The 25,403-nt window shown below is 35.9% G+C and overlaps 4 protein-coding genes across 6 annotated transcripts; 1 reads left to right on the top strand and 3 right to left on the bottom strand.

Moving 5' to 3' along the window:
* Window positions 1–428: 428 nt before the first annotated feature.
* Window positions 429–4,160, bottom strand: LOC124387481 (E3 ubiquitin-protein ligase RNF19A-like). 2 transcript variants are annotated; one of them, XM_046851881.1, is made up of 4 exons: window positions 3,825–4,160; window positions 3,389–3,525; window positions 1,800–1,973; window positions 429–1,654 (listed from the first exon to the last, which is right to left on the bottom strand). In XM_046851881.1, exons 1-4 carry the CDS (start codon window positions 3,892–3,894, stop codon window positions 1,205–1,207), a joined length of 831 nt encoding a protein of 276 aa, XP_046707837.1. In that variant the 5' UTR covers window positions 3,895–4,160; the 3' UTR covers window positions 429–1,204. The 2 variants fall into 2 exon arrangements, with proteins under 2 accessions (XP_046707837.1, XP_046707838.1); XM_046851882.1 differs by having other exon boundaries at window positions 3,389–3,489; window positions 3,825–4,157.
* A 1,809-nt stretch (window positions 4,161–5,969) lies between these two features.
* Window positions 5,970–10,943, bottom strand: casp23 (caspase 23, apoptosis-related cysteine peptidase). The gene is made up of 11 exons (XM_046850943.1): window positions 10,805–10,943; window positions 10,199–10,249; window positions 10,043–10,113; window positions 9,046–9,216; window positions 8,706–8,885; window positions 8,447–8,521; window positions 8,183–8,362; window positions 6,997–7,231; window positions 6,774–6,875; window positions 6,575–6,684; window positions 5,970–6,362 (listed from the first exon to the last, which is right to left on the bottom strand). The coding sequence occupies exons 1-11, from the start codon at window positions 10,869–10,871 to the stop codon at window positions 6,252–6,254; spliced, it is 1,353 nt and encodes a 450-aa protein (XP_046706899.1). The 5' UTR covers window positions 10,872–10,943; the 3' UTR covers window positions 5,970–6,251.
* A 22-nt stretch (window positions 10,944–10,965) lies between these two features.
* Window positions 10,966–15,389, top strand: oxa1l (OXA1L mitochondrial inner membrane protein). Its single transcript, XM_046850939.1, has 10 exons — window positions 10,966–11,226; window positions 12,142–12,276; window positions 12,446–12,818; window positions 13,063–13,206; window positions 13,443–13,528; window positions 13,628–13,792; window positions 13,907–14,011; window positions 14,112–14,274; window positions 14,818–14,898; window positions 14,993–15,389. Exons 1-10 carry the CDS (start codon window positions 10,966–10,968, stop codon window positions 15,127–15,129), a joined length of 1,650 nt encoding a protein of 549 aa, XP_046706895.1. The 3' UTR covers window positions 15,130–15,389.
* A 253-nt stretch (window positions 15,390–15,642) lies between these two features.
* slc7a7 (solute carrier family 7 member 7) lies at window positions 15,643–24,044 on the bottom strand. Of its 2 annotated transcripts, none has more exons than XM_046850940.1 (10): window positions 23,826–24,044; window positions 21,804–22,417; window positions 19,161–19,286; window positions 18,907–19,051; window positions 18,238–18,361; window positions 17,710–17,813; window positions 17,515–17,611; window positions 17,089–17,238; window positions 16,460–16,643; window positions 15,643–16,357 (listed from the first exon to the last, which is right to left on the bottom strand). In XM_046850940.1, exons 2-10 carry the CDS (start codon window positions 22,297–22,299, stop codon window positions 16,278–16,280), a joined length of 1,506 nt encoding a protein of 501 aa, XP_046706896.1. In that variant the 5' UTR covers window positions 22,300–22,417; window positions 23,826–24,044; the 3' UTR covers window positions 15,643–16,277. The 2 variants fall into 2 exon arrangements, with proteins under 2 accessions (XP_046706896.1, XP_046706898.1); XM_046850942.1 differs by lacking the exon at window positions 23,826–24,044 and adding an exon at window positions 23,295–23,372.
* Window positions 24,045–25,403: the final 1,359 nt, after the last annotated feature.

Raw genomic sequence — 25,403 nt, 5'->3', positions numbered from 1 at the left:
AAGGGCTATTTGACCAAGAAGGAGAGTGATGGGGTGCTGCGCCAGATGACCTGGCCTCCACAGTCACTGGACCTGAACCCAATCGAGATGGTTTAGGGGTGAGCTGGACCGCAGAGTGAAGGAAAAGAGCCCACAAGTGCCAAGCATCTCTCGGGGAACTCCTTCAAGACTGTTGGAAGACCATTTCAGGTGACTACCTCTTGAAGCTCATCAAGAGAATGCCAAGAGTGTGCAAAGCAGTGATCAAAGCAAAAGGTGGTTACTTTGAAGAACCTAGAATATGACATTTTTCAGTTGTTTCACACTTTTTTGTTATGTATATAATTCCACATGTGTTAATTCATAGTTTTGATGCCTTCAGTGTGACTCTACAATTTTCATAGTCATGAAAATAAAGAAAACCCTTTGAATGAGAAGGTGTTTCCAAACTTTTGGTCTGTACTGTATATATATATATTTTTTTTTATGCAAGTGTTTATTCAAATGTTTTTAAACCATTGTATATTTCCTCCAAGGACTTTTTTTTAATCTTGCAAACAAGTATACAACAGGTGTGGCAGCATTTATGAAAGTACTAAAGTTATAGTAAAAGCCTGAAACCTTGTTGTTGGTATGTGACAGGGAAATTCCACACATTCGTCATGTGATTTTTGTTGTAAAGGATTTGTCAAAGCGAAAAAGAAAGTTACAGGTAAGATCTTGGCATATATTCAATTTGTATCATCTTAGAAAGAAAATATTTAATTTACCAGAATATCCAGTACATCAAGTAACAACAGAAAGCTGATATACTAAGAAAACTCTGACACACATACCTTTTAATAAATGTGACTGTATAATGACAGGACAAGACCTTAAACTGGTGGCTTCATAGAAATAACTCAAATTAAACTTAGTAACCCACAAGAAAACGATTAAAAAAAGGAATATTTTTATGTTACATTTTTCTATTTTTGTAGACATGCTTTATGATAAAATATATAATAAGCTATATATAGCTTTATATAATAATAATATTTAGAAAAAAACTTACAATTAAAAAAATAATAATTTGAGGAGATTGTTGGGACAATTTAGATTTACCCATATTGAATTTGTATTATATTAAAATTAAAAATGACAATTTGGGTTATGCTATAGAAACATATAAAGAAGCTAAAAACTGTGCCTTTTGGTGTTTAGAATATTTCATGCTCTCAGTTGCTCACTTTTTCCATGTTGGAATGGATGTTTGCCGAGGCGCTACTCCATTTGAACAAGGTATATAGTATGAGCTTGTTTTTAGGCATTCAGTTTTTAGCTTTAAGCAAGAAAAGCAGAATTCAATATTGCAGCAATTGCATATTATATTCTTACATCCTGTTGTGTCATGCTCTACAAGGTTTCCACATGTAGGACAAGCTCTCAATGCAGGGCATTTTAAATTTTGAACCTGAGGAAGAATTATATCTTCACATTTTAACAGCTTCTCGAGCTTTTGGTTAACACAGCCGCTGTTTTCACACTTGTCTGAGCGGGGTGCTGGCCCTTTCCAGATCTTTAGACACTGCCAGCAGAACTCATACCTCTTTCCACTGTCTGCTGTACAGACGATGCATCGCACACACAGATTGGTCAAATCCTGCCTCTCAACATATGAATTGCATCCAGGGCACTTAAACAAGAAAAAAAAGATCATTTCAAATATTTAATAATTAGATATAAATATCTGAAAATAAATCATCTCCATGAACTATTATGCTGAAGGGAGCCCAAAATCCCACCTTACTAGATCTTCTAACTAGATCTTCAGTTCTTACTTGATTGTATTCACAGTATTTAGCTGCAGCCAGTTCAGCCATTTTTTCTTCAAAGTAGTTCTGCTCCTCCTGAGTCAGTAAAGCAATCCTCCGCACCTCCATGTATTTCCACTCGGCCCCGCACCTATTAGTTGTTCCATTTTTTAGTGCTGGACACAGGAATTTGTACTTGGCCTGGATACATAAAACAAAAATAAAGTTGTGCAGCACTAACCTCTAGGTACAGTGACAGTGTCATTTTATTTATTATACACAAGGGATAAAAAAATCTGCATTAATTTAGCAATAATTTAAATGGGTATTCTGGTAAGATTTTTTAAGAATAAAGTGACAAAATCAGGTTTAATGTATATTTGATCTCCTTAAATATTTTTCTTTGATACTAGAACTGATGTTATATTTAATGATAGAAATGATACCATAGAGTTTTGATATAGAGGCATGGTTTTTCTGTGTAAAACCAGACAACATTAGCAGCAATAATAATGATTATGATAATAATAATAATAATAATAATAATAATAATAATAATAATAATAATAATAATAATAATAGTATTATGTGATTATTACTGTTAGTACTACTAATACTATGCTCATAACAATATTCTTAAACAACTTTTTGGAAAATTAATGACACTAGGAAATTACATTTGCTCATTGGGCATTAAACAGACCATATGTGTCATTGCAAATACAACCCAATGTAAATAAAACAAAATGGAATTAGGTTAAATCTCATAAACCCATAATTTATTCAAAGTAGAACATAGAAAACATATCAAATGTTTAAATCAGGAAATGCAAAAATGTTGCACTTGTAAGATTTTAATTTGGAATTTTATGGCTGCAGCACATCTTAAAATAATTGGGAACAGTCTGTACACTTTGGGGAACCGAGGATCTTTGGGAAAGGAATATTGTCCCAATTGTCTCTGATAAAGGATTCTAGCTTCTCAAAAGTTCTTGGGCTTCTTTGTTATATCTTTCTTTCATAAAAGGTTTTCAACTGATAAAAGGTCTGGACTGCAGACAGGTCAGTTTAGCACACAGACGCTCGTTTGCCACTTTCCCAACTTTTGTGAGACATGTTACAGCTATCAAATTCAAAATGAACTAATTTTCCTTAAAATGGTTAATTTCTTAAGTTTACACATTTGATTTGTCTACTATGTTTTATTGTGAATAAAATAGTTTAGAATAGTTGAGGGTTAAGGACCCTGCTCAAGCGCCCAGCACTGGCAGCTTGAAGGTGCTGGAATTTGAAACACAAGCACGTGTATTAATATATTTTTATATTGTTGTTACTGAGATTTTAATGATTGCTAAACATTATTGTACTTTTTCTTCCATGTAATAAATATCAAGATATTTAGGAATTTTTTGCTTGTGTGTAAGGCTTGTGTTTGGGGAACAACATGAGTATTGACTGATTTGTCATTGACTAATAGATGTCATTAGTTTCTGAGAATGGCCCAGTTGCTACAGACTTTGTGGTTTATGTTAACTTTAATTTGACATTCGCTTTACATTTTACACAGCGTTACAATTTCTTTTAACATTGGGGTTGTATAACTATGACTTGCGTACCTGATCCAGAAGACTACGACAGAAGGCTGTGAGACCTTCGGGAGTGGCAGCATGGCCACAAGACATTTCAATTCTTTGGGTTCTGGGATCATCATCAAGGGCTAAGTGGATATGTAATAGCATATAGAAGGTTGATGCTAATAAATATAATCAACAATCATACACACACACACACACACCAAACACACACACACACACACACACACACAGAGACTACTCACACAGAACCATTTCATAAATGTAAAGTCATCAAGGGCTAACATACAGATGAAATGCGAAATTATAGAAAGTTACATTCTAAATTTTATTGAACTAAGAGGAAGAGATTATAAAACCAAGAAGTGAAAGAAAACTCATTCAAGTTTAATCAAAATTTTAATCGATTAAATCCAAATATACAGCTGTAAAGAGTCATTAGGAAATACTATAGACTTACTTATGTCACATGGTCGAGTAACAAATTTCAGGCCGCTGTCTGTAACATCGTGACGCTTTTCTTGTTCCATGTTTGTCCGATCACAGCTATGTACTGTTTCCCTCTTCAACGTTTATCTTTCGTTTTCTTTGAAACGTTGAAGACTGCTGGCAAAATACCAGATAAGCTGGAGACACTCTCATTGTAACTCGTGTACAACATATTTTAATATAGGAAGTAAGACATCACGTAATTCAACCAATGTGAACTGTACAGGTGTAGAATGTCAGAAATACAACTGGATTAGATAAATGCTTAGGAAATCAGGTTCGTAAAGCAGAAACGAAAGTACACAAATCGGTTTTGTCAGAGGATTTAAAACGAAAGTAAACACACACACACACACACACACACACACACACACACACACTGACAAAGTATATCAGAGGAAAAACCAAGCCATGAAGGAACTGCCTGCAGAGCTCAGAGACAGGATTGTTAGAAGGCACAGATATGAGAAAGGCTACAAAAACTTGCTGCTACACTAAAGATTCCTATGAGCACAGTGACCTTTATAATTCTCAAATAGAAGAAGTGTGGCACAAAGACTCTTTGAGCTGGCCACCCAGCCAAACTGAGCAATATGAGGAGAAGCACCTTAGTAAGAGAGGTAGTCAAGAACCCGCTTCGGAGCTTCTGTGTGGTGATGGGACAAAGTTCCAGAAGGACAACCATCACTGCAGCCGTCTACCAATCTGGGTTTTATGGCAGAGTGGCAAGACGGAAGCCACTTCTCAGTGCAAAACTCATGGAAATCTGCTCAGAGTTTGCTAACAGGCACTCAAAGGACTCTCAGACTGTGTGAAACTAAACTCTCAGGTCTGATGAAACCAAGATTGAACTGTTTGGCCTTATTATGTCTGGAGGAAACCAGGCATTGCTCATCACCTGCCCAAAACAATCTCAACAGTGAAGAATGGTGGTAAAAGCATCATACTGTGTTTTTTTCAGCAGCAGGGACTTGGTAGCCGGTCAAGGTCGAGGGAAAGCTTATTGGAGCAAAGTACATATATCTCCTCAGTAAAAACCTGTTTCACAGCACTCAGGACCTCAGTCTGAGATATTTCTGACCCTGCAATCCAGTTAATCACAAAGCAGGTTAATATGAATTAGTTTGCAGTGACTGGGCAGGCCATTTCAGATAGGATAGATATCAGTTTAAAAGTATGCATTTCATCATTGTCTTGTATGGTGAAGTTGTTTTTTCAATTCATGCAGTGCAGAAAGAATTGTATGTTGAAGTATGGAATTGTGACCATGTTAGTTCAGTATTTCTTTCACAAAAATAAATATCCAAACTTCCCTTTTCCAAAACAAACAAAAAAAATATATCAAGCTCCATATTAAGCTTTGAATGGGATCCCCACAGTCATGCCTTTTCAGAGGGAGGTGGTTGTTATAACAGCAATTTTGGAAAAAGTTAAAATTAATGCCCATATTTTGGAATGAAATGTTCAATACCTCTGTGTTTCTTTTTCTTCTTTCGGCTTCTCCCATTAGGCTTTGCCACAGCGGATCATCCATCTCCATACTCCCCTGTCCTCTACATCTGCCTCTTTTAAACCAACTACCTGCATGTCTTCCCTCACCACATCCATAAACCTCCTCTTTGGTCTTCCTGTTTTCCTCCTTCCTGGTGGCTCCATCCTCAGCATACCGATATACCCCATGTCCCTCCTCTGCACATGTCCAAACCATCTCAATCTCACATCCCTCACCTTGTCTTCAAAACGTCCTACATGCACTGTCCCTCTACATACACTACATTTCCAAAATTTTGCAGACACCTGGTTATAAGTATGGTATGTGCTTCTTGAGCATAACATTCTACATTTAGTTTCAATTTTCTCTTAATATTCTCTCCACTCTTTTGGGAAGATGTTCCACAAGATTTTGGGGTGTGCTTGTGTTCATCAGCCACATGGGTATTAGTAAAGTCAAGTAATGATGTAGAGTGAGGAGGAGTCAGTGTTCTAATTTATCCCAAAGGTCATTCAAGGCCACTCAAGATTCTCAAATTTTTTTTTTTTTTTTTTTACTAATCTTTAAACAAATTTTTAACAACCACAGTTTTGTTAATATATAAAATAAATAATTCCTGCAAGATTTTGTTTATCAAACCTTTAATACTTAATGAAGAAAAACAAACATCAAAAATTCTTTCTTGTACTAAAAATCAGAGCACATCAGAGCAACATCTTTATGTTTCCAATTATATATAGAAATGTTTTTCCAATAGAAGTAGGTACAGAATTGTGAAGTGTAAAACAACATCTGTTTTTATCTGTACTGAATAGGTGTGTTAAGTTTAATATGTGTTGCATAACATTTATCTCTTTTTACAGTCTAATTAATTCCTAGGAAATGGCAGCAACCTGAGCTGTAATGTCAAAGCCCAGGAAACAGGTAGAATTTCTTTACAAGAGTGGTTCTGTCCAAACTTGGCATTTGATAGGGAAAGTCATTTTCCTTTGCTGTTTTTTCAAACCAGTGAGCAACCTATATTAAAAAATAAATAAATGAAAAGGGCAGAGTTATCATCTCTAAAAAGTAAAGATGGTTAGAAGTTCACAAATCTGCAATTTGTGTAAAGGGTTTAAATATCCCATCTCCAGTACATAATATCATTAAAATATATTAGTGTCACAATGTGCTTTAATAGACCTTTATGGAATATTTATTAATTGTCATTAAGTTTAATAAAAAGTTACCTTTCTGAACAGTTCCATTATGTCATCCTTATAAGCGTTTTCATTGAAGATGTTCACAAGGCTCTGGATAAAAGCTGAGCCAGAACCAGGATTTCTGAAGGACACAGTGTCTGTAATAAAGATTTATGTTATAATTTAATGCATATAATACACATATGTTTGAGTTCTCTTATGTTGAAGATATAGCAGTGTGCAAAACCTGGTGTGCAGGATCTAAAGCATCCAAAATCTTTTTCACGGTGTTGTATTTTTCCTTTAGTGGTTTTTACAGTATCACATACCCACACATGGCCTTCTTTATCTGGAAATATGTTTATTAATGTCAGTTTTATTCAATGGCACATTCCATAATACAATATCATTTTAAATATTAAACTGTTAAATATTTTAAATGATGTAACTCTTTATTCGATTTTCTTCACCTCCTCTGCATGACTGAATCAGAATGATTTTCGGTTTGTCTGTTAATCCAGGGCAGTTCTCAGAGCTGAGGTATTGGAATATTTTGTCCACAGGAAAAACGTCATGTTCATTATCATCAACATTAATGCCATGAATCCCATCAGGTCCACCATGGGACATAATAACACAAAATGTACTGTCTGAATATCTGTGTTCATCACGTTGTGAGAAGTCTCTTAAGGCGGCCTCCATCCCCTGCAAAGTTCCACAAAAAAACAACAACATTTAACTGCCCAGTTTTTTAACACACTTTTAATGCAGCGTGTAGAATTCTCAAATCTGATTGGTTTAACAGTGTTAATTAAGTAAAGAATAAAACACAAAAGACCACGCTGTTATACAAACATAAATTCATAATGGGAACTTGTTTCCCAAACAATTCACAGCACTACATAATTTTGAACTGGTCAAATCTATGGCATCTTGTTATTTAATTACAACCCAATTACAAAGAGGTTGCTGTGTAAAATGTAATTAAAATTAGAATGCAACTTAAAATTTGATGGCCATAACACATAAAAGAAAAGTATTACTAAAAAGAAACTGGAGGAAGCTGGAAGAACATTTTGCAACTAATAAGGTTATTTGGCAACAGGCCAGTAACATGATTGGGTATACAAATCAATTTGTAGAATACTTTCAATACAAAATATTTATAATGTACCTCAACAAAAAACTGTATACAATTTGAATAGCACTTCATGTACCGGACATAATTTTAAATACCTAAATAACTGCATTAAAACAGGCACAATTATAATACTATACTTTTACTATACTAATATATTAAAAGTATAGATTACTATAATGGAAATCTACAAGCTTACAAATACAACCTGGGCTACAAGCATGGCTTCATTGTAGAAGAGTATATGTGCTGAACTGGCCTGCCTGCAGTCCAGAACTTTTATGAACTGAAAAAAATTTAATGAAATGAAAAATATGACAAAGAAGGCCCAGGACTGTTGAGTAGCAGGAATCCTGTATCAAACAGAAATGGGACAACTTTGTTCTCCTAAAACTCTGGTCTCATTAGTTACATAATGCATTGCCATTCTCCTAGATGTGGTTTTAGTTAATAAATCAGATATTTGGAGGAGAATATTATTTTTTCACAAAATAATATATTTTATTCTATAAACATACCTCTGCAGACAGGTCATTCAAAATTATTACATTGTACCCCAGGGCTTCAAGCAGAGTCTTCATACTCTCTTCATCCTTTTCTGCTCCATTCCGCCTGTACTGCTTTACTCTAAATTCAACATTGTTGATGATCATAGCTATTCGCTTTCTGTCACTGGATTTTTCCTTTGATGAATATATCTGGGTGAAAAAGTTAAATGCTTATGTAGTAAGTATTGTGATTAATGTATACTTCGTGATTAATAAACAGGAGATTAAATGTACCTCTTCCGTCTGAAGTTTTTGTTCCTTAAACTCAGGCTGACACAACTTTAGTAAATCTTTCTTTGTTTGAGAAGTCTGAAAATATTAAGAAAGTAAGCTTTAGAATTACACGTAGTATAATTCACTGTTTATGACCCACTTCCACAACAATGTGTCTATTATTTTAACATGGCATAAGTTATTAAAATTTATAAAAAATCTAATGTAGATTTTGTTTCAGATTAACAATCAACAAAGTCATATATTTGGGCAAAAATACCTCGGGCTTTCCGCAGTCACTATTGCCGCAGTGCACAGCATTTCGCACTGTTCCTGGCCATTTCTTTCCGCAGTTCCAACAAAACTCATAGGAGCATCCCATCTTGGCAGTGCATATAGTACAGTGGACACACAAATTCTTCTGATCCGCTCTCTCCACATATGACCCACATCCTGGACACTGAATTGGTTAAATAAAAAAATGTGGTTTATTTGGAGAAAAAACTATGAACAAAAATTGATAAACTGATGTGATTTGAGTACAGATCTTTTAACTCCATATATTTTTGTATAGGCATATTTAAGTGACATTTAGTAGTGTAGGCAAACAGTAGTCTTACAGGTTTAAAATCGCAGATTCTTGATGCAGTTAGTTTTTCAAGTCCCTCCTCAAAGTATTCCTTCAGCGAGGAAGTCAGTGGAACGCTTTGGCACAAGTCCTGATAAGAGAATTTGGTGCCACATATGCCCTTCTTGTATACATCAAATCTTGGACAAGTGAATTCGGTCTTCTAAAATTAGCAACAATAGATAAATGTCATTATTATCATCCAAGGCAATGGGATCATTTTATATTAAACACAACAAAGAACACTGTAACCTGCAAGTTATGCAAAGCGGAGCTTGTGAGTCATGGATGAAGGTGAAACATCAGCACGGTGAGCAAAAACTGTGTATCCTCATCATGTGAAAATGGTATAGTTTAATTGAGTTCTATTGTGTAAACTGTTTGTAACTTTGTGAGTGTCGCACAAGATCTGTTCTGTCGTGACTCATGAGCATCGGGTTGCGCTTTCAGTTCTCTCTCGACATAGTGACAACTGAACAAAAAGTCTATATTTTTAAACACAAATTGTCAAAACAAGGTTGTATTTTATTTTATAGCGATTTTTTTAAGTATGGTTGTCAACTTGTCATCTGCAATTATAATGAAAAACAATATAAATGTTAATTTACACAAATTGCTTCACCTTGCATACTCAAATGCTGTTTTGTTTTTGTTTGTTTGTTTGTTTTTTTACAGAAAGAAACAACCCAGCACAAGTGAATTTGTTCAAAGGAGAAATCTGTAATGCACTCCTCAACAAGCAGCCACTATATGCTTTAAAATGTCAAAATTAAAGATAGTTAAACTTAATATGTGGCTTTTGTTATACACAAATACCCTGAATTAGGGTTTAATATAGTTAGAATAAGCAAAAAAATCTGATAATTTTTTTTTATCTGATTAATCAAGAGAGAGAAATACTTGCCTGAATAATTGATAATCAAAATAATCGTTAGTTACAGCCCTAAAATAAATCTAGTGTCAGATTTAAAAAATGTATATAGACATACCTGCTTCAGATTGTACTTGCACCATGAAATCAAGTAATCCGGTGGCATTACGTGACCACAGGACAAAACAGCTGAAGAACAAAAATTATTTTAGTTGGTCATTTGGTATATATCACAGTAACCACACGCTTTTGTTTATATTTTTAGAGCACTCACCAGTTTCTGCACACAAGACATCAGAATTTCTCTTTCCAGTCTCTGAGATATCTGTATTATTTAAGAAATAATATTTTAGAAATATGCAAGAAAATATGTAATTATAGACAACCAAAATCTATTAAGGAAATAACATAGGACATAATCCGGGGAGGACATAATTGGTGTCCAAATTTGTAATCATATGGAATGCAAATGTCCTCTAGTCGACTGGAATTGAGGGAAAGGAAGTATACACTTACACAAAAAAATATGTTAAACAAGTAAATAGGGATTCTTATTCTTTACTCTATAAAACTCTTTAAAGAATCTAACAAAAGATCTTGCTGAAACTGAAACTCCTTTAGAAATAAAAAAATAAATTCAACTTTAGATTTTGGTTATAATAACAATATATATGTCGAGGAAGTTGCATGTTTTGACAGATGCGTTGACTTTCAGTTTTGTTTTTGTGTGTTTGTGTATATATATATATATAGATAGATAGATAGATAGATAGATAGATAGATAGATAGAGAGAGAGAGAGAGAGAGAGAGAGAGAGAGAGAGAGAGCTAGTATGTATAATTATAAATTTTTAACTGAAGTTACATGATAGTAAACTTACTTAAATTGCGGAAATGTATAGGTGCTGCATCCTTGGAGTCTCTGTCCTCTTCGTTTGGGTCTGACATTTTTTGTGCTGCAGCTTAACTTTTACATTTACTGTTTCCGACCACTTTTAAAATAGCGCACTGTTATATATCACAATTAGACATAACACTGTTAATGTCACCTTTTCACACACACAGAAGGCAGCAGTGGGAAAGAAGAGTAGTTCCTCCTTTCGTGCAAAACGCAAATCTCTCTGACGAGTTTGTCCTCTCATGCTCGCCGTTCGCGAGTTCGCGAGTTCACTCCCCCCCTCCTCTCCCCAATATGGCTGCGCTCAGGGGCAAAGTAGTGCCTAGTCGTCTCACGACTTGTATCTTTAAACAGACGATTTCAGCCTGTATTTCCACATTACCCTTTGCATCGACACGGAACGGGGTATGTTTTTTTCGACTACGTGATTATTTGCAATTCGAGTCTTGTGTTTTGTTTAGAACCTTTCCGTGATGCGCATGTGTAGCAAGCCCGTTTCAAAGTCATCGGCGGAATTCCCAACGATCTGCTGTTCCCTGTATTAGTGCACTACTTAGGGAAGGACGCAAGGACTACTTCACTGCGGCTAGTGCGCTTTGTAAACTAAAGAGAGTGGTTTGTATTTTAGCCCTAGTTTCTCACTAGCTAGTTAAATAATCACAGGAACTTGCTGAATTGAATCTAGTTTTCTAGCTAACGTGTTCGTAGCTCGTGTATCTGTATAAAATATATAATCATACTTCATTGAAGCTTTTTGTTTTACCAAACCTATGGCTCAAACTATTTCGATATATATTTCGATATCTAGCTTGCGTTCTTCCCAGGGATCAAAGATTGGGTCATTAGTTTGATTATTTAAATAATAAAAGCCGTATAAGCATTAAAGTGTGTGTATGTGTGTGAGACATGACCAATCGTGCTGAAGAAACTATGTAATTCACAAAATCAATCAATCAAAAAATGTGTTTTTTTTTTTTATCTAAAAACGACACTGGTCTGTCAATAAAGCTAATCAATATAGTATTTTTTTCCTCACAGGCAGTGAAAATAGTCAATTATTCTACATTCCTGACTGAAATAAGTAAACAGAGCTTGCAGTTTCAGTGTTCACCCCAACTATAGGAAACTTGTGTAGTTGTATAGACACACTATGGGTTCAGAAAAAAACACTGCAGGAGGGTCAGGTTTTATTTGTGGTCATTTCCTTAGTAAAACTATTTTGTTGTAGTCCTGTAACGACTTCTGATCATTGTGCAAACCTTATTCTGTGGTTAACATTCTTCACTGTTTTATGTGTGTTTATATGTGTTGTGTTGTCAGTATGTTGTGCACAGATCACATCTTCGCACAGTCAGAGGAAGTGGAGGGTCTTTTGTCCAGGCTCTGTTGGGACGTCACAGTCATGGACGGTTATACTTGATCAGTGCCGTGGCAGTCCGACAGAATAGCTCACAGGTACGTTGGTGTGTAACTTTGACTTTGTTGAGAAATCAAGATCCAGACATAAACTAAACAGGCAGTGGGTCATTTTCTTTTAAATAATTTTCCTCTGATTTTACACATTTATCAACATTGTTATTAATAAATACCGGCTATTTATTTTTACTCCTGCTCTTGCTTTCAGACCACTGATGGAATGGCACCTGCTACCAGTTCAATAGCAGATATGTCTTTATCTGCTCCAGAATCAGCTGCAGAAGCTGCTCCATTTCATGCTACAGAATCTGACGCTGCTATAGTTTCTGTTCCAGTATCTGCTCCTTTATCGGCTTCAGAATCAGTTTCTGCTCCTCATCTGAATCCAGTCATCTCTCAGCCAGTCACAGAAGTAGCCGAAGCCCCTGTTCTGGCAATGGATGTCCTGCAGGAGGCAGGAACAGAACTTAGCTTGGCAGAATTGGGACTTGGAGCCTTTACACCTGTAGGTCTGATTCAGAACATGTTGGAATTCATGCATGTCAGCATTGGCCTGCCCTGGTGGGGTGCTATTGTTGCAGGTAAGGCTTGTATTTTAGGAATCTAAAAATAAATCAATTTCTATAGCGTTCTGGCTGAAAAACATTAAAAGTACCCTTTTTTTTTTTTCATTTAATTAGATACTGATTTGAGTCTTTTTGTCATTTATATCAAATGTATGGTACTAAATTGTAATGGATTTAATTATGTTGGTTTCTAATGAACCAGTGCAGCAATTTAAACAGCAGAATTGCTGATTAACTGGGTCTTATATCATGTGCACAGGTACTATCATAGCTCGCTGTGCAGTGTTCCCGGTCATCGTAAAGGGCCAAAGAGAGGCAGCTAAGCTGAACAATGTACTGCCAGAGATGACCAAGCTCACCAATCGCATGAATGAGGCAAAACAGAGTGGCAACAAGTTTGAATGTAGGTATTAAACGTTTATACTGCTGTGTTTTGACACCCGTCTTAGTGTCCACCTTTATATGATTTGCTTCACTTTATTCTTTGATTGTTAGTTTTGAGTGTGTCATATCAGTACATGAGTCATTTTCAGGTTCAGTATATTATTTCTTTGTACAGTTTTTCATTCATATGACTGTACATTTATGGTGTACCTGTAGTACTTTCAAATCTTGATAATTTCTTTTTTTTTTCTTCAGTCTCGAAGGCATACTCTGACATGATGTTGTTCCAGAAGAATAAAGATGTTAACCCTCTCCGTGGGTTCCTCGTCCCTTTGGTGCAGGTTTGTATATAATCCCCAATTCGTTTTGTATATGTCATGTGTTTAGCAGATCAATATTATTTTTACCTTTTTAAAATGCTATTGTCTTGTTCTTTTCAGGCACCTGTCTTTATTTCATTCTTCATTGCCTTGCGTAAAATGGCTTACGCCCCAGTGCCCAGCATGCAGACTGGTGGAGTGGGCTGGTTTACAGACTTAACTGCAGCAGATCCGTATTACATCCTTCCACTTGCTGTCACAGGGACCATGTTTGCCATCCTGGAGGTACCCAGCATTCCTTTAATTTCACAGTTGGTTTGGATGTAGAGCTGATTCTCTTATTTATTGAGGTGTTAAGTTCATGTTTCTCTCCTCTGAATTTTTTTTCCCAACTTGCAGTTGGGAGCAGAGTCAGGTGTAGACAACCCCAACCTGAAAGCCATGAAGACGGTTTTCAGAATCATGCCATTTATCATCTTACCGATGACTATTAACTTCCCCACAGTGAGACTCCTGTTTCTATTTCTCTCTCTCTATTTTGTTATTTAGTAACATGCTGCGTCGTCTTCTGTAGGTGTAACTGTCTGTGGGTTTTCTCTTCCAGGCAGTGTTTACATACTGGATGACCTCGAATCTTTTTTCGCTGGGTCAGGTAGCCCTGCTGAGGCATCCAGCAGTGAGAGAGAAGCTTAATATCCCAGCACGCATAACACACCCCCCGTCAGCCCTGCCTCCCAACGAGGGTTTTGTTGACAATCTCAAGAAAGGTACAGCGTTATTGAATTTGCTTGTTTCATACTGTCATATCCATTTTCTCTCTTCTTTTGTTGTTTCTGTCACTGGTCTTTTTTTTTTGGTTCCTACTCATTATACTTAGATTTAACAGCTTCCTCTTTATCCTTACTTTGTTGTATAGGGATGCTCAGTGCTAAGTTAAATCCAGTCAGGCTACAGTTACCTCTAACAGTATTTATTTGATTTTAATATGCTAAGTATTATAATCATTGGATTAAACAATAAATATTTATTTATATATAATTTTTATATTGTATACCAGTCGCAGGTAAACTGTTTTTAACATAAGAGTATGCTGTGAAAACTTCTACCAACCTGAATACTACCAAGCTAACTTGTGTATTTAAAACCATTATGAAAGTTATCAATTTAGCAATCTATCATAAATTGTAAATATTATTCAACTAGCTATTATAAACATTTTAATTTAAATGCTGTTTACATTTTTACTCATATAACCGTTGATGGTGTAGCGCATGTGCTGTGATTCTCATATTAGCGTTTGTGTCTCATAGGGTGGAAGAACGCCCAACTGGCTCATCAGCTACAGGAGAGGGAGAGGCGGATCAAGGACCACCTTGACATTGCAGCTAAAGGTAAGACTTTCATATAATGTGTATACGTTTGTATGTTTATGCACATTATTTTATTTTTTTTATTATTTTTTGATATTATCCATTCTTCTTTTAGGTCCACTGAGGCAGACCTTTACCCAGAATCCTCTGCAACAGGCATCTGCATCCATGTCAACAGAAAATACATCCAGGCCCAAGCAAGTTCAGCAAAAGGGTGAGAAGAAGAGGCCCTGGGAGGAGACGATTGGTTGAAAACTAGCTACCAGTTAGTTTTTAACTTAAATATATGTATATTTATTCGTGAAGAGAAATAACGAGCGTAATGTGATCACTGTAAATGTTAATTCATTAAAGAGGAAACTGACTGGGAGAATGCTGGTTGTTATTTTTTTCCACTTGTAAAATGTTTAAACAGACAGAGGAGACATTGAGATTTTTTATTTAAAATTCATTGCACATAAATATGGTGTCAATAAATCTGAACCTTCAATACAAATCATTTTTACTTTTAATGCCTTTGTATTTTTATACACTAAAAACTATTAATATCTTTTATCAATTTTTTAGCCCTGCTTCAAATAAAATACCTGCTTGAACAAACTGAACAGATCAATTCAATACAGAAAATATAACAGGAAGTATTTCATAATCCATTAAGGAAGTCCAAAAGTCCAAACAAAATGTAGGGTTGCCAAGAGTGTATGCTTTAAAAGATTTTGGATTTCAGATTTTATGAATGTATAAAAAGAATCAGCGGCCCATTAATCAGTGATTACATATTTTTATTGAATATTAAAGGCACTTTTAATTCTATAGTTTAAAATCATTAACTGCTGTAGCCCATTTGGGATTCGCTCTAATAAATAAATGTTCAAGTTCTCATAATACCTTTAGCTCCCCTTAAGTAAAAATCCCATTTACATTTTTGTTCACTCTTTTGTTTCACTGTTAGCTGGAGGCTGTTTTTCTGCTTAAAATTGTTCACGTTATCATTGGCATTTTGTCATTCTTGATTTTGGTTCATTTACCTCCCTTAAATAAAAATTAAAAACAGAGGTGCTTTACAACTAACAATGATTTCTGTGTGCGGTAAGAAGCCTTGTCCTATATTTAGAACTTAAACCTGGAACCCTTCATATTAAAATGTAATAGACTGGAAAATCCTGAGAACTTAAAAAAACAAATGTGAATATGTCAACACAAACTATTTTGCAATAGGAAATATTTTCCCCAACAAGGAATGTGTAAGTTTACTAAGAATGGTGATTGAGGTATCTGAATAAAAGAATGCCCAAAGAGCTTGATGCATCAGTCAAATGACCTGCTGGATGTTGCCCGTCAATCATTCTAACACACTGGGGAACTCTCTGTACCATATAGCAATATCTATTGGTCCCATTCTATTCCAATTTTCCTTCGTCTGTGTCCATCTCAGTAAGCACAGAAAAGCAAACCTTCTGTATCAGCAAACCAGATGATGCTAGAAAAAGAAATAAGCAAATGTGCAGATGAAAAATGTAATTGTCTAACAGAATAAACCATTTTAGTGAGAAATGTAACAGTTATGTAATGTGAGTTTTACCAATAAATTTGCGAAGCCACAGAGGTCTTCGGGAGGCTGGTGTATAGCAGCAAAGGAAGTAGACAGGGACGCCTGATAGGGCGATTGCGATGCCAATCAAAGAGTTGATTGTGTCACTATAAATTGGGACCACCACAAGGAAGACGGTGCAAAGGCAGAAAACAATCGGGTAGAAAATACTGAGCTGTGAAAGTGAGGGAGAGAACATGTCAGGTCTAACATCTCGAGTTGCAGTTGTAGTAAAATAAGTAGCAGTGGGGTGATGTGTATTTATTTTACCACCTCAAAGTTTCTTATAATTTCTAAATGCCACAAATAACTGCACTTCCCAGTGTTTTTATTCCTATTAACCACGTAAAGGAAACAGGTTTACCTCTAAATGATATTGTTCACACGAGCAAGTCTCCTTTCATAAATATAAAATTTTTAAATTGTATTCCTTGTTATTAGTCATACATTAAACCTACGTATGAGCCATGTTGTGGCTCTGTGAATGAGTTACTATAGACAGGATAATGAATGAGTACAGCTGGCACTAATCCATATGGTTTATCTTCTGATCAATCAGCTTTAAGATCTTGTCAGTAATAAATTAGCACAATTTGAATGAAAATTACAAAAAGCAATACCTTCAGTGGGCGTAGTCTGTCTGGCTGTTTCCAGCGCAGGTACAGCTGACCCAGGATGGACAGACCCACAAAGAACCAGTAGCTGAAGCTGTAGTAGTTGATGAGCTTAAAGATGTCTTCCACACACAGGTACACCAAAGCCATTGCACCCTGTCAGTCAACATAGCACAACACAGCTTTTACTCAATTGCACTCAAAAGTGTATAGCAGTCTTCTTGTAGATATTAGGTTAGGACAGAGGGGCCTGTAAGTGTAATGAAATTACAAAAATGGGAGAATAATGGACAAACAAACAGGCATATTGTGAGTTGTGTGTGAGATGATGCATTAAAGGGATAGGCCTATGCAAAGATGAACTTTTTCATTCTCTGTGTTCACTGTAAACACTCGCACACAGTAAGACAGTGTTGTTCAAGAGAGACTGACATTGAAGAGCAGGGCGGGGATGGGGGTAAAACGGCTAACGTGAATCATGCACAGGTAGTCAGGCAGGTGGCCTTCTCTGGAGCCCACGAAGAACAGCCTGGAGAATGATATGCACATGAAACATCAGACACAGTGACAATTATGATCATAATGCCACAGGTAAATTATACCAATATGCATTCGTATATTACTTACCTTGAGGCAGCCAAGATAGAAGCATTTAATCCTCCAAAGCAGGACAATGCGACAGCGAGTGGGATTGTCCAGTTAAATATCCCAAATACTTGATCTGCAAATGTCTAGAAATTGTAATCCATTAGTTTATGATATGCTGCATTTTTTTGCACACTGTTTATATCAGTGGTTCTTAGCTGTTCATTGTCCTTTATCATTTATTTTGTGACAAAGCTGCTTTAGCATTCACACTGTTCTAATTGGCTGTTACACAAATTGAATATTACAGTAGTGCTGATAGAATACAATATTAATACATTAATTTATTTATCGTCTCAAACAACTTTAACTAAGGCAGGTTGGAGGATAACCAGAGGCTATCCTGGCAACTAAAATAGTGCTTTCTTAATCATAGATACAGTCTGACTTTTTAAATAGGAAGAAATCTATACCATGACACTCTCCCTACCTGCTCATGACTTACCAGTTGAGAATCATTGTGTTATACTGTAGCTCTATGAGTGTGGCAGTTTCAAAGGGATCACTCACCACAGCTACAGCATCACTGTCCAGAATAGCAGGGATTGGCAGAACAGTATAGTAGGCCACATTGGTCAAGATATAGATCACTGTGACGATGGGCATGGAGATGGCAATGGCCAGTGGCAGGTTCCTGTATTACACAAATTTGCCCACCAGGGGGCAACAGACGGTGTTGATAAGGTTTGAGTGCCATCTACTGAATAGTAATAAATATGACAATATAATCCTTTCAGGATTACTGGCTTTTCAAGTCCAATTCTTAATAACAAGTATTTGAAATACTAACCGGATAGAATAATGAAGCCAGCGTGGTTAAGGAACCCAGTTTACGGGTGAATGGGCACATTAAAGAGGCCCTCAGATCTAATGATTAATTTAGGAACCCCAGGAAGAGCATATGATCAGCAGAATGTCACATGACTGTTGCTTATTTCATGCTCAGTCAGCTAACCACTGAAGGACAGCTAAGCACTGGAAGAGGGTGGCACGTCCCCTCTATCTCTATCTGAACCCTTTCTCTTATGCAACGTTCTCATTTATATCCTCTTTTAAATAGTGTTGTGATTTTACAGTTCTTTTACTCTAATTGCCTATTTTCTGGTTTGTAACTCTTTAACCATCAGAAAGTGATTTTCCAACAGTGTAAGGTTTTGTATAGTGTTTAATTCTACTCACCTCTCTGGGTTTTTGATCTCCTCAGTGACAAAATTGAGCGTGTCCCAGCCTGAGTAAGAGAACAGAGCCGAGTACAGAGCCAAAGCCACATCCCCAGGGTCCTGGGACGAGCCTTCAAACAGCCCCTCGAAATTATGTGTGTAACCTATAATAAATACATGTAAGAGTAACAGATTAACATACTAGCATCAATGTGTACAGTATGTGCAGTTAATCATAAATTATAATACGCAATGGGAGAATCATTTTCTTACCCTGAAATATCTTGACAAGGCCTGTGACGATAACAGCAATAAGAGCAATGACTTTTGCATAGGTGAAAAAGTCCTGTACACGAGTGCCCCACTTTACATAGGTACAGTTTACAAAGGTCAGCAAACCTAAAGAGGATTTAGAAGAGCAGACAGCTGATGTACACACTTGCTATCTGGTTGTTTTATAAGAATAGTGCAAAAAAAAAATAAAACATTAGTTTTAAAATGAATAAAATGTAGCTCATTTAAATATTTTGTCTTTTTAGTTTTCATCTTCTATATATATCTATATATAATCTTCAAAATATTTATTGCTCACAGCTGCCCTCTCTCTCAATGTCTATTATTTCTCTGGTTTTAGATAAGTGATCATCAAAATAAAAATATGGATTTGATTTGTGTGGTGTGCTTGGGTATGTATTTTTTGTAAGCTAGTCTGCTTTTGGTAAGGAAGTGGATCCGCTGACATCAGCAGTCCTGCTAGATTTTCAGTAAGTAAAAAATGGTTAGCACAGCACTTACATAAAAAGTGAATTCCTGTAATTTAGTGTGGTGTATGTGTTTTACATGGGTACACAGAAGATATAGATAGATATATCTAGTAGTATATCTTTTATTGGAACAGATAATAGGTATTATGGTTCTCAGCTATCACTTTATATTGACTGGCTAATTTAATTTCCCCCCTCATTGCTTACTGTTTTCTGATAGCCCTAAAGAATTCAATATCCCCCTTTAAAATGTAAGAAAATCAAAGTGTGCTCTTTTTTGGTGGATAATAGAATAGGAGGACCCTGCTGAACTACTGATAAAGGGGGGGGAAAACTAATCTCTAACAGAAATCTCTCTTTTTCTATCTCTCTTTCTCAAAAGAGAAGTCTCTGTCCTTCAGGTTACATGTTAACTTTATCTGTCTAGATCTCGTTCTTTCCAACTTCATCTTATCTTTCTTTACTGTATCAGAGTTTATTCCCATAATTACATGCAAAAGGTCCATCTAAAGAGATAATCACACATGCTAATCTCCAGTTGTACTGTTTACTTAGACATAATTAACATTAAGACACACTATATCTTCCAGTATTTCCATCCCCACACCATCTCATACAGGCTTACAGTACTCAACACTGGGTATCTTTATCTCCAAATCGCTTAATTAACTAACTAGATGTCGTAGATTGGGTATTTATGGGCACAAGAGCTTAAGTTGAGCAAAATTGAATTGAATTGAATTGAATTGAGTGTGTGTGTGTGTTTGTGTGTGTGTGTGCGCATGTGTGCACGTGTGTGTGCCTGCGTGTGAGGGAGAGCAAAAGAAAGAGAGAGAGAGAGAGAGAGAGAGAGAGAGAGAGAGAGAGAGAGAGAGAGAGAGAGAGGGCTGTTTTGCACTCCCTGATTTCCTTTCTCTCTTTCTTTCTGTGCTGAGTTATCATTAGGGCAAGGTTCAGAGTCTTAATGTGGAGGACTTTACCTTCCAACTATCAGCAAATTTACGTCCTTAAAACAACCGCTTATCATTGTGTATGTGTGTGTGTGTTGAACTCATGTAACCTGAAGTTTTTTAAAAGTACATTTTGTCTAAGCCCTAGTGACTTTATCTGCTGTCACACAACATTTAAAAAGAAGTGTCTATATTTATTGTGTATGTCAATTTAAAAAAAGTATCTAAATATTGGATGGTTTTACAAACACTGATGTTTTTGTTGTGGTCCCTGGCCTACAGGCTGTTCTGTACTTCTTTAAAACAATAAAAAACTAAAAAAATGAAAGCACCCTATGTCCACATGCTGATACAAACTTGACTATAAAAAATATATATTTTTAATTGGATGTAAAAGTTACCAACCATCATAAATTAAATTACACTGAATATAGTATGACAGAGAATCATGTGTGTTTTCTTGTGGGTCATTTTTCTGCTGTCAGATCAAGTAAAATGCACATGACGTAATCCCTTCCATCGCTCTTCCTTTCCACTTACATGCTCATTCAAGTTCCTCGCATCCTGTCTACATCTTATAATGTCTACACACTCACATAACTCACCTTTATTTTTGGCATAATTTAGGTGAAATATGCAAATATTCTGTATTCTGTCAAGTAGACTGGTTTTAAAACACTGATTAAAAACATATAAAACATTTTTTGTACTGAGTCCCTCTGAGTTCTTTTGTTCCTCTTTCTCATTCTCCCACAATGCCTCTCCACTAGACTGATCAATCATCACTTTTTTTCATTACCCTTTTGTGCATGCATGCTTCCTCTTCTTAAAACAATTCTGACTTTAAAGACTATGGCTACATTTAGATCCTTATGTTTTTCATCCAAAGCAACAATTCAGCTAACAAATGAAGCTTAATTGCCTTTGCCAGTTTTGGCAGTGCCAGAATGTTAACGTATAACCTTCTAACCAGTTAGGCAGCACTGTTGTGTAAAATGTTTTTATACAAATATGTACAATGGCCAAAGCTGATTGTAAGATTCCAAGATTCCCCAAATTCCTACATGGGAAAAACGATATGTCAAAAGACTATATTAACCTGAAAAAATCGAAGCTCCAAAACTCCCAGACTCATCTTATTATGCTTGGAATACAATGGCAAACCAGCACACATGGGACCAAACACATAAACATATACTTACATATGCAGGCTGCAGCTAACAAGCGATTGGCCGCATAAGGTGCAATGCATGTAGGAAAGATTGGTTGCACCATGTAGTTGGAAAAGGTTATAGCTATCACAGCCTGGCTGGTGGGTTCAATGATGAGTAGTGATGTCCACAGACGAATGAAGGCCAGAAAACCACCAAAGGCCTCCAGGATATAGGCATAACTGGCTCCAGACTTGGTAATAGTGGTTCCGAGCTCAGCGTAGCACAGAGCCCCAAACACTGAGAAAATTCCACCAATAGTCCACACTACCAATGACAAACCATATGAAGCGCTATAAATCAGCACACCCTTTGGTGAGACGAAGATTCCTGAACCAATCATGTTCCCAACAATTAGGCAGACACCATTGATCAGGGAAATCTCTTTCTTTAGTTTCATTGACTCCTGAGAACCGCTTCCCTTGAGGTTACCATTGGTTACCTCTGAGGCAGATTCTTGTGTTGGGGCAGGACTGTAGGTGGCCATTTTTTTGTATTGTGATTGGCAAAAAGTCTGAGATGCTGACTGGACCTGCTGGTTGTCAGTCAATTTGACAAGTGTTTTATGTCAGTTTATGTCCAAGTTAGCCGTCTTGAGGTGACATCTGAGGGGGGAGATAAATTATATTTAGTATTCACTAAACAAACATACATTCACACAAACACACATCATTTTACAATAAAGGCTTTAGTCCACAGGCACACTTGTTATTTGATCTTGCAGATGGCTATTAGGGAGCCATTAGTGGCCAGGCTAAATGGCTTTTTCCCAGTGAGTAAACAAATGGGCTCAGAGAGAGAGATGCTGAAGAAAGTAAAGAGAAATATCTACTCTTCAATCTATTCAACAGTGTTGTGCTTTAAGACAGTTACGTTGTATGATAGGTTAGACATATGCTATGTCTGCTACTGTATTTATCATCAGTGAAGAGAAGCAGGTCAACTATGTCAAATCAAGACTCAAATCATAATGAACGGTTTTATCGAAGTTTCAAAGATAGATTCACATACATATAGCTTATATCACTAACCTGATAAAAAAGCCTGATAATTAGTATTAAGAAACATAATAAGGAACAATGCACTATTAATAGATATTTGGTTAAACACTGCAAAGAAAGATGCTGACAAAGACTTTTTATGCACTTAATGCACATGATTTTGCAAGAATGACACAAACAACTTAGATGGTGACTCATGTTTTAAATCAGGTCCTGGTTTACAGAAAGAGTAATGAAGTGGATAATAAGGAAATAAGGGAATAATGTAATAAACACTTAGAGATTTTTTTAATACCAAACCAAAACCGTGAACATACAGCAAACACAGAATTAACACAAAAGAAAAATATATTACAGCAAAAGGATCAGCAGTAAAATACAAACAAACAAAATAAATACATATAACTCATCTCTCTTGATGACACATTTGATCCTGTTTTGTAAATATATTGAAATAGAAAGGAAGAAAGAAGTCATTTACACTGAGCTGAATGTGGACAGGTAAGGCCTCTAGGAAAAAGGGTGAGAGCTGCTGCTTCAGGATGTCTTATAGTCCTAAATGAGGGCAAGGTCCAAGACAACACTGATAAGCTCTCTTAAAATCTAGGTATAATGCAGGATGATTCATTTAGGATTACATTACATGTACAGAAATATAGCTTAATAAAAATAGTGATGGAAATGTTAATAGAAAGGTGACTTAGTTTGGATTAGAATGACTATAAATGAAGACAATACCATAAGTCTTGGTATAATAAAGTCTTCTTGTGTTTAAATAGTTTACATGGCCAGTCAATCATTTCCATTGATGAATTTTTATCCTGATCTTCCTCATAAATTGTACTACGTTGTAAACACGGATGGGAAAGTGAAGGTTATACAATCTTCATAAATCTGTGAAACAAAGAAAGTTTAGTCCTATACTCAGTCTATTTCACTGAACTCTTCTCAGGTCTAATATTTATTTTAATGAACAAGGCTCTGGGGTTTTTCCATGGAGACGTGAACTTACCTTGAATAACGGTGCGGTAATACAGATGATTCAGCACGGCTTGTTTCCTTTTTCCTCTTTTACTCGCCATTCACGTTATCTTAGAAGAACGACAGAGGTTTAGAAGCCATTTGAAGAACTGAATTAAAGCCTTTAGTCAGCATTAGTGTCTGTGCTCCTGTCCTGTACAGCTTCTCGGCTCTCTCTCCAACCCTCCCTGTGCTGATCAAGCACTGATGTTTTGAAGGTGCAGCTACTGGAAGCTGATCAGCTGATAGACTTCTGCTTTCTCCGGGGACTTCACACACTTCATGGACTGACATTTAAGGCTAAACGGGATGCAATTTTCGATATGCATACAAAAAGAGAGAGAAAAAAAAATCTTTGGTGGTGAAGGTTTTCTCTGATCAGAAAAAGGAACACGGTTTAACTGATGCCTCAGTTTTTAATCTCCTCTTTTCAAGGGTCAGAACAGTCAATATAATGATCACCTTAAGGGCGTTTTGAAAAAGAAAATAAATAAATATTACATTTAGAAGCATAATGTAAGATTATTAAATATATTAATATTATTTCGGCTGCTCCCGTTAGGGGGCGCCACAACGGACCATCCATCTCCATATCAATCAATCAATCAATCAATCTATCTATCTATCTATCTATCTATCTATCTATCTATCTATCTATCTATCTACATTTTTATACCAAGAAGTAAATAACTGAAATATATAGAAAGAAACAGAAAACATTTACAGAAACAAGGTGTAAACTGAAAAATACTTTATTGCCTTAGGAAGCTACTTTAACAGCTGAGCATGTTTTCCTTGAATATACACTTTAATATAAATGAATATACATCCAGTAGCTTGCAAAAAAGAATGAATAAATGTACAATACATTTTTTAACATATAGCATATTACTCAGTAACGTTAACAAGTAAAGCAGAACTTATTTATAATAACCCTGATACTTCTTTTAATCGTTAACTATGTAGCTTACTGTGGCAAGGATTAAGGATCACTGCACCACCACATTTCCAACAGAGCATCTGTTGCTCCCACCCGTGGACTAAACCTGCTACTGCACATACGTGCTATATTGTTTAAGCATTTACTAAAATACTTACACAAAGAAAAAAGGCACATATGCTGCTCTTGGATTCTACCTGGTATTTTTCAAGCCAAATTTGAGTTAGTTTGTTTGTTAGACTTATTATTAGGCTTAGACTATTTTTAAAATAAGATTTAGTATTAGACTTGAATATGACACAGCGAACTTATAGTCTTTTTTGTAAAGTTTCATGTACATTTTTACCTGTCCTCGTTGCTTTACAGATTTCTTTTAACTACTTAACCTGACTTTTCTTTGTCTAAAAAGCTGCCTGTGAGTTTACCTGCAAAACTTAAACATTTAAAGAAAAGCCATCCCATCATCTACGTATTTTATTCTTTCTGATTTCCTTTTTAAATTCGTTTAAAATTTGTTAACGCCACTGAAAGTTGAATATTTTGATATGTTTGTGTTGAGAATGTATTACTAGATTTAGATATGCTTCATCACACAAAACAGTTTAAAGTGGTCACTCAATGAACACACCT

The sequence above is a fragment of the Silurus meridionalis genome, chromosome 6 (assembly GCF_014805685.1).
Source record: "Silurus meridionalis isolate SWU-2019-XX chromosome 6, ASM1480568v1, whole genome shotgun sequence".
NCBI classification, from domain to species: Eukaryota; Metazoa; Chordata; class Actinopteri; order Siluriformes; family Siluridae; genus Silurus; species Silurus meridionalis.
Note: the sequence above shows the minus strand (reverse complement) of the source record. Positions and strands in the feature narration are given on the sequence as shown.

Excerpts from the sequence above, each read along its gene's own strand:
- LOC124387481 (XM_046851881.1), bottom strand. The coding sequence starts at position 3,894 with ATGGAACAAGAAAAGCGTCACGATGTTACAGACAGCGGCCTGAAATTT. Across the intron at positions 3,526-3,824 it reads TACTCGACCATGTGACATAA|CATCAACCTTCTATATGCTA; the intron begins GTAAGTCTATAG and ends TATATTTATTAG. Across the intron at positions 1,655-1,799 it reads AATACTGTGAATACAATCAA|TGCCCTGGATGCAATTCATA; the intron begins GTAAGAACTGAA and ends TTCTTGTTTAAG.
- slc7a7 (XM_046850940.1), bottom strand. The coding sequence starts at position 22,299 with ATGGCCACCTACAGTCCTGCCCCAACACAAGAATCTGCCTCAGAGGTA. Across the intron at positions 19,052-19,160 it reads CCTTGTCAAGATATTTCAGG|GTTACACACATAATTTCGAG; the intron begins GTAAGAAAATGA and ends TATTTATTATAG. Across the intron at positions 17,814-18,237 it reads ACAGTGATGCTGTAGCTGTG|ACATTTGCAGATCAAGTATT; the intron begins GTGAGTGATCCC and ends TACAATTTCTAG.
- oxa1l (XM_046850939.1), top strand. The coding sequence starts at position 10,966 with ATGTCACCTTTTCACACACACAGAAGGCAGCAGTGGGAAAGAAGAGTA. Across the intron at positions 12,819-13,062 it reads GTGGGGTGCTATTGTTGCAG|GTACTATCATAGCTCGCTGT; the intron begins GTAAGGCTTGTA and ends TCATGTGCACAG. Across the intron at positions 13,793-13,906 it reads CCATGTTTGCCATCCTGGAG|TTGGGAGCAGAGTCAGGTGT; the intron begins GTACCCAGCATT and ends CCCAACTTGCAG.
- casp23 (XM_046850943.1), bottom strand. The coding sequence starts at position 10,871 with ATGTCAGACCCAAACGAAGAGGACAGAGACTCCAAGGATGCAGCACCT. Across the intron at positions 8,886-9,045 it reads GAATCTGCGATTTTAAACCT|TGTCCAGGATGTGGGTCATA; the intron begins GTAAGACTACTG and ends TAACCAATTCAG. Across the intron at positions 8,522-8,705 it reads GTGACTGCGGAAAGCCCGAG|ACTTCTCAAACAAAGAAAGA; the intron begins GTATTTTTGCCC and ends TAATATTTTCAG.